Source organism: Meles meles, chromosome 8 (assembly GCF_922984935.1).
Source record: "Meles meles chromosome 8, mMelMel3.1 paternal haplotype, whole genome shotgun sequence".
Taxonomy (NCBI): Eukaryota; Metazoa; Chordata; class Mammalia; order Carnivora; family Mustelidae; genus Meles; species Meles meles.
In genome coordinates, this window is record NC_060073.1 from 14,866,008 (window position 1) to 14,874,196 (window position 8,189).

Sequence of the window (8,189 nt, forward strand, 5' to 3'; positions counted from 1 at the left end):
TCAAAAACACTCACTAGACCATCTTTTAATTGCAAGTTCCTGAAATAAAGTCCATTTGCTATAAGTAAAAAAATAAAATAAAATAAATAAAATAAAAGACTATAATTTTTAGGTGGAAAAAAGTATATGTCAACAATTACTAGATAAGAAAAATTACATTTTTTAGTGAAAAGTAACTAGTAGTTACTAGTAACTTTGAAGAAGAAGTAGAGTGGTGGCCTGAATATGGAATTGGCTGGATACTTAGTTTCTTAATTTCTTAATTTGCATGACCACCTTGTGGATATAATCCTGATATTAGAGTCAGCAAAAAACAGTAAGTTCAGCAATGAGTGCAGGTAATTAATGTATAGTTAGGTAGGAAAACAAACTGAATACTAATTTTTGATTGCACAATGGCAGAATTAAATAAGAAATCTGACAATGAGTTCATATCAGCAACCAATACATTAAACTTCAAGGCAACAATTTTCTCAAGGCTATCATGACATCCTTATTTCTCAGAGTATATATCATGGGGTTAAACATTGGGGTGAAGATGGTATAGAAAAGAGAGAGAAACTTGTCTGTTCTGGAAGAATGTTTAGATTTGGGCCGTAAATATGTAATGATTGCGGATCCGAAGAACATGGCCACGATTATGACATGAGATGAGCACGTGGAGAAAGCTTTGGTTCGTCCTGTTGCTGATGGCAACCTCAGGATGGTAGAGATGATTTTACTGTAGGATCCAAGAATCAAGTGAAAAGGGATCATAACAAAGAGCACAGCAACTGTAAAGACTAACATCTCATTCAGGAAAGTGTCCCCACAGGCCAGACTGAGTAGTGGGGGAATGTCACAGAAGAAGTGATTGATTTGGTTGGACCCACAATATGGCAGAGAGAAAATCTGACATGTCTGTCCTATCTCGACTAGAACACCAGTGATCCAGCAGGCTGCCACCAGCTGGACACAGACCTTGTGGTTCATGATGAGAAGGTAGTGCAGAGGGTTACAAATGGCAATGTAGCGGTCATAGGCCATCACTGTCAGAAGGAGGCACTCTATGTTTCCAAGAATAAGCACAAAACTCATTTGCGTTGCGCAGGCAAACAAAGAGATACTTCTTTTTTGAGTCCAAAGATTTGTGAGCATTCTGGGAAGAGTGGCCGATACAAAACAGACTTCCAAGAAGGAAAAATTACTAAGGAAAAAATACATGGGAGTCTGGAGAGCCTGGTCAACCCTGGTTATGAGAACGATAATGCCATTTCCCATCAGAATTATCACGTAGACAAAGAAGAATATTATGAAAAGAAACATTTGAAGATTGGGATAATCAGAGAATCCCAAAAGAATAAATTCCATCATTGAAGTGAGATTTACTTCTGCTGGGTTTTTTTCCATCTGTGAAAAGAATAAAATTAGCCATTTATCTTTTAAGGGCTGTTTTCCAGGTTTTTTTTTTGTTTTGTTTTGTTTTTAATTTCTAATGGAATAAAGGGACTTGGGGGAATTAGCACATACAATTTCTATTGTTTACTAATTTCCAGCTTTTTACATCCTGGGCTCTAAGAACACAACTGAAGTCTAATGGAGAATACATGCTAAATTCTAAATACATCAACGTATTTGATATTTAAGGCTAGGTTTGGTTTGGATGAAAGTGATATGTTCTGGAATTATTAATTTTGAATTGTTGTATGTTTGTGTGTCGACCAAATTAGTGCATTTTTTTCTTCATATTAACAAACAGAATGCTGAGACAGAAACTTTTACATCACATTTTCTCAGTGGTATAATACCATCATACTTCAAATTATTGTTTTTTTGTGTGTGTAATTTCTCCACTCTTCCAAGTATAAGGCATGCTTTTCTTTACACATGGTACAGCTGTAGCTGTTACTATTCATGCATGCATGTTATTTGAAACCATCTGGTTTCATTTATTTATCAAAATAAAATAAACAATATGGTCATCAGGTATTACAATGCAAGATCTTTTATTTATCTTATTCAAAGATGCAGTAAATGTTTGAGTGTTTTTGGACCTATTGATTATTTAACTAAGAATGACAATATGAAAGGAATTACATTGATGATATTATTTCTAAAACTCTGCCTAGGAAATTTATCTTCCAGTGACTTGCTACCTGCCATTGGCCATTTTCATCGAAGAATTTTCATTTTAATAATATGTCAGTGATGAAAATCATAAAAAATCATAATGGAATGCTACAAAGCATTTTAAAATATTAATAGTTTCTATAAATACCAAAGACAGAGAATATATACCTTAGCTAGAGAGTGAGCAAGTGTATTTTGATCATAAGTAATTAACAAGACCTACAGAGACTCAATAATCTCATGAGTTGAGATATAGGTGGACAATATAGAAATTTAAACAAGAAAGACAATTACATTATACCATTAAAAATATCTGAGAAAACAAAGGACAAAAGTGATTTTAACTAAGTGACCATTGTGTTGGCCAAGAACGTGCAATAAGATCTCTCACGTAGTCTAAAATGATCTTGAATTCTACGTTGGTGTCTTCATGGTACATTATAGGTGGAAGTACTTCAGCTCAAACAGTTGCATGACTAACCTAAGAACTCTTCAAGATTCATGAGCATTCTGGGAGGGTGATGGATACATAGCAGATTTCCAAGAAGGAAAAGAAAATTCAAAGATTTTATTAGGAAAAACAAATAAACACTCAAGTTGCAAATTCTCCTGAATTCTCTGCCAGTATATAGAGTTTTTTAACTATTAACCTTGCCTACAGGATGCGTAAGTGTTCAAGACTTAGTGCTGCAATTTGCTAAATTCCTTTTGTTTGCTTTTTTTTCACTGACACTAAAGTATCTGATAGGAAGGGCTGTAATCTCTTTCCTATTAGAGATGCATACAGATCAAAAAAAAAAAAAAGAAATACAATATATGTATCACGGTGCTCAATATTTGATTCTACAATGAACCAAAGATGTAGATGCTACTTAAGAATCATCACTCTTTAAAGGGATAAAAGAATTAGTGCAAGAAAGAACGAGGGTCTAATGTTTGTGCTTCACTTTATAGAATGGCAGCATTTAGTTTAAATAATTTCTCTCTAATTATTTCAATATAACAGCCTCCAGTGCTGAATAAAATCTAATTTCTAGTTGGACAAACCCTACTTTTTCACACTTAAATCATCAAGATAAAACATGAACCATGTAAGATTTAAATATGCTACTCTCATGAGAGAACAGAGTAGAAAGAGCAAATATTTACTCTGTGTCTCTCACAAATTTATGTATATTATTCTCCTTTCCTATAAATGTTTAATTATTTACTCATCGAGAAAAAAAAGATGTTCTTATATAGCCATTTTTTAAATTCAAGCTTCTATTCTCTGGAAATATCCAAATGATTGAGGGACTAGGCAATATTACTCTAAATCAGTTTGATAGTTGCCATATTAACATCTCTACTGACTATACTTATGTTTGTATATTTACTATTGATTAGCAAGTGAAACCCTGTAATTAATTATAAGGCCATTTTTCTTTATTTTGAAGAATAAAATATTCCTTGGATTCCCATAAAATTGTGATTGTATTAGCTGAATTATTTTATTTTAAAATCTTTTAGTACAATGTCATCAAGACTAAAATTAAGCAATAAATGTGTATTCATTACCAGGTCTTGGCTCAAAATTAAATTTGACTCTTTTATGTGTTTACCATACTTACAGAATATATATCAGTTATTCAAGTTTTGAGTATTTCAAAGAGATTTAATATCACTATTTAATATTATTTAACTATAAATTATATTTAATATCAAAAATAGGTAGGACTTGCTTTAATATGACACATTTTCAATATATATTAAATATTAATTTTTTAACTTGAACATATTATGACTGAAGCTTCCAACAGAATGAAATAGTTCATATTTACCTTTCTTAGTTGGGATGATGCTGATTTTTTTCTCACTGTAGAGGATTTAAATATTCATATTACTTTAAATGATATCGTTTAGTCCATCAAATACATTCAACTATAAATTGTTCTGTTCTTTCCAAAAATAAAGTGCTCTTTAAATAAAAGATAGTCATCTTTACACTAAGGGTTCTCTCCAACCAGACATGCTTAAATCTCTAATTACAAGTAACATTTTAGCATTCTGTGATTGTTACATTTTTTTCCAGACAGCTCTCACTCTACCCAGAATACTTTCTCTTCAGTCTCTCCATGGAATAATGCACACAGTGCACCTTATTTTTTACTATGAATAGAGTACTGAGCAATATCATTTAAGACCATCCAAAACTGATATACATCCAATTCATCCACTGTTATGAATACTCCATATAGAGGTTCTGTTTTTGTTAGACTCACTCATGTCACTTTCCTAAACCATTTTTTTTCTTACTCTTCTCTATATTCATGGTTCTGCCTGTGTAATAGTTGTAAATGTCCTGATGACAAATAATATTTTAACCTGTTATTTTATTGACTTCATGAGCACCAAGGCAGCCTGAGAGCTAGCTGTTGGATGTATTATATCTAGTTTAAAAAAATTAATTTTGGGGGATGTCTGGATGGCTCACTCTATTAAACTCTCAGCCTTTGGCTCAGGTCATGATTCTGGAGTCCCAGGATAGAACCCCACATTGGGATCCCTACTCAAAGGAGTCTGCTTCTTCCTCTGCCCCTCCCTCTGCTCATGCTCTCTCTCCCTCTCTCTCTCTCTCTCTCTCTCATAAATAAATAGAATCTTAAAAAATAATTTTGGAACCAATATGACCTTTAGTAGGGGAAAATTCTTTTTAATACAGCATTTTGTCATCTTCCTCTAATTTTATTTCCAGCCTAAACCCATTTTGTTTTTAAAGATTTTATTTACTTATTTGACGACAGAAATCACAAGTAGGGAGAGAAGCAGAGAGAGAGAGAGAGGTGGGGGGAGGCAGGCTCCCCGCCGAACAGATCAATGCGGGGCTTGAAACCAGGACCCTGGGATCATGACCTGAGCCAAAGGCAGAGGCTTTAACTCACTGAGCCACCCAGAGACCCCCTGAAGACACTTTTAAGTGGAAATACTACCAAACAACATATAATATAATTATTTGATTTTTTTCCCAACTGTGTGGGAAAGATGCCAGGAAAAGGGTGTCTTCTAAGCTTCAATTCTGGAAAAGACAATGACTTCCAACACTTAGATTGTTTAAAAATCATGGCTTGGGTTCAATTCCTCAAAAATAGGATGTTGCTTCTTGGTATTTAATAAATAGTGATTTCTACGAGTTTATGATTAGAAAGAGAAAATACTTCCAAGAGAGAGAACTCCTATGGTAATGTGATGACAGAGAGTGATTAGGAAAACTAATTATGAACTATTAGGAGCACATGCAGGAGAACATGGAAGGCAGTGAGGAGGAGGGCGACAGATCGCACAGGGAAGACAGACGTGACAGAGCTCAGCGTGAGAGGAGGGCCAGGCAGGTGTTACTGAGGATGTACATCCAACAGGTAGCTCTGCCGAAGGGTTTGAAGCCATGTAATACTAGTCCAGGTGTGGGTATGGAGACCTTCTGATGCCATAGAGTAGAAAGATAGAAAATGGCTCAAATATGAATGAGAATTTATCATTCAATAAAAGCTCACCTACCAAATTGGCAAGACGTAGATATTTAAAATACATGTTACTGGGGAGGGGGGTTATGGACATTGGGGAGGGTATGTGCTATGGTGAGTGCTGTGAAGTGTGTAAACCTGACAATTCACAGACCTGTACCCCTGGGGATAAAAATACATTATATGTTTATAAAAAATAAGAAATAAAAAAAGGAAAAGGCTAAAACAAAACAAAAAAAAAGAATATAGCATATGAAAAAAAAAATAGATGTTACTGGGACAGCATGGAAAGCTTTGAAGGAAAAATAGAGATTTTCAGTAAAACATCATACTACAGTAAGGAAATCTTCTAATGAGCCATACGTTTAAATATTTTAGAAGATAAGATAATGAAAGAGTTCTAAAATTTTATAATTTATTTTAAGTTCTTGTAATATTGAAGCACAGAAAGCTTATGTAGCTTTGGCTCAAGATTAAAAATGCAGGATGGGGAGCCTGGGTGGCTCAGTGGGTTAAAGCCTCTGCCTTCGGCTCAGGTCATGATTCCAGGGTCCTGGGATCGAGCCCCACATCGGGCTCTCTGCCCTGCAGGGAGCCTGATTCCTCCTCTCTCTCTGCCTGCCTCTGTGCCTAGTTGTGATTTCTCTCTGTCCAAAGAAAAAAAAAAGATTAAAAATGCAGGACATAAAAATTGAACAAAACAGAAAGCAACTACATAAAAATAAGTAATTCTATGTGGTAGAAACAAAGTTGAACCAAAAGTAAAATCAAAATACTATTAATAATGTTGATAAAACATAGTATCTCAGATAGTGTTATTTGCCATTACAAATAACGTCTTCTTAAATATAAAGAATTCCAAAAAGAAAGAAAGAGGGGAAAAAAGAAGGAAGAAATGAAGGCAGGAAGGAAATACAGGAAGGAAGGAAGGAAAGAAAGGAAGGAAAACAGGTCAAGTAAATGAAGTAAAACTTTATAGAAAGGGGAGGGAAATCATCCTTTAAACATATGAAAGAATATTCAATTTCATTCAAGAAAAAGGAATACAAGTTTAAAGGACACAGATATTAAGTTCATAAGAAACCCTAGGATACTCACTCAGATGGAACGATCACGCGCTGTCCCCTGCCTTCATTCCTAACCTCAACATTTATGAGATACAATAAGCTGATAATACTCTAAGTTAAAAATTCTGTGTTGTTTTTTTGTTTGTTTGGTTGGCTGGGTTTTTTTTTTTTTTTTTTTTTTTTTTTTTTTTTTTTTTTTTTATGCAGCAATGGAATACTGGAACAGAGTCATTCCATAACTGTTACAAAGCCAAATTTCTTGGTGAATTTTCTTCCATTATTTCTCTAGATTGGCACGACATATAGACATTTGATCATCAGTTATTATTAACATTCTGAGCTCTGAAATCATGGTCTTAATTCATTGGTGTTGTATCTGTAAAGTGATATTGGAACCATATCTATTTAGATTACAAAAGAACTAACTAGGTAAGTTAGCGTGTATCAAAGATAAATTAGTTCCTACAAGCATTATGTTAAAGAAGAGAGAGATTAAAAAATGCCTCACTCATCACTTAATCCAGTATGACTGAAAATGGATCCAAATGAGTTGGCAGTAGTTAGTGGGAAACATCTGAAGGAAAACAAACACAATTTGGCTTCATTAATGGGAACTTCTCGCCGCTTTTGGGCGGCAGTGTAATAATGCTCCTTTCAGACGTCATCTTTCTCAAACAGAAAGACTTGGCAAAATGATGCAGTGAATGTTTCTAGCACAATTATTTTAATTCCTATTAATATTATCCACCAAAAGAATTAATAAAGTCAAAAAAATTTAGAGAATAGGTGATTCCATTCTTGAGCAATATAAAAAAATTGTCTCATTATTTCTCTGTAAAAAACAAGGATGCATTCATATTTTTGCATTAGTAAAATGCATAAAACTCTGGGGATGTCACTCTATGATTCTGCCATATATTCAAATCATTTCTACAAATGGAAAATATGGTTAACAGAAAAGCAGAACAGAAAGATAAAAAAAAAAAGTTCTGAGCCTGTTCAGATAACTAGTTCTAATTTCTCCTAATGGCTATTTCTCTCCACTAGTTTAAAATATAGGGGTGGAAACTTAAATAATGTGTTTCCATGACAAAAGCTTCACAAATAACATTTTCGTTAAGGTTTCATTGTTCATCTGTTCTTAGATTAATTATAGGTTAAATTTTAAATCAGAAAGAGGCAACATCCATCTTTTGAATGGGTATAACTTCTAAAAATATAAGGTAGAATCATTCAAGAAGTTATTCTCCAAAGGCTTACCATACAATATTCTTTATAAGCTGATGTATTTTTTGAAACAAATATAAAGTACATGACAGAGGGGAAGGAACAACGATATTCACAATAATTTTTCTTAGGGAAATAGTATTGGCACATCAACTATTAAATAAGAAAGACGAATTAACAGTGAATTTTTTGTTGGGGAGAATAGACTAGCTCACTAAATATGAGATTTGATGAAAAAAATTAGTTTCTTATGGACAGCAGAAATACTGTGAATATATCAGAAATT

General features: G+C 33.6%; 1 protein-coding gene across 1 annotated transcript; it reads right to left on the bottom strand.

Annotated features, from left to right (window-relative positions):
* Positions 1 to 456: 456 nt before the first annotated feature.
* On the bottom strand, positions 457 to 7,899 carry LOC123949584 (olfactory receptor 10AG1-like). Its single transcript, XM_046017119.1, has 2 exons — positions 7,885 to 7,899; positions 457 to 1,389 (listed from the first exon to the last, which is right to left on the bottom strand). The coding sequence occupies exon 2, from the start codon at positions 1,387 to 1,389 to the stop codon at positions 457 to 459; it is 933 nt and encodes a 310-aa protein (XP_045873075.1). The 5' UTR covers positions 7,885 to 7,899.
* Between the last annotated feature and the right edge of the window lie 290 nt (positions 7,900 to 8,189).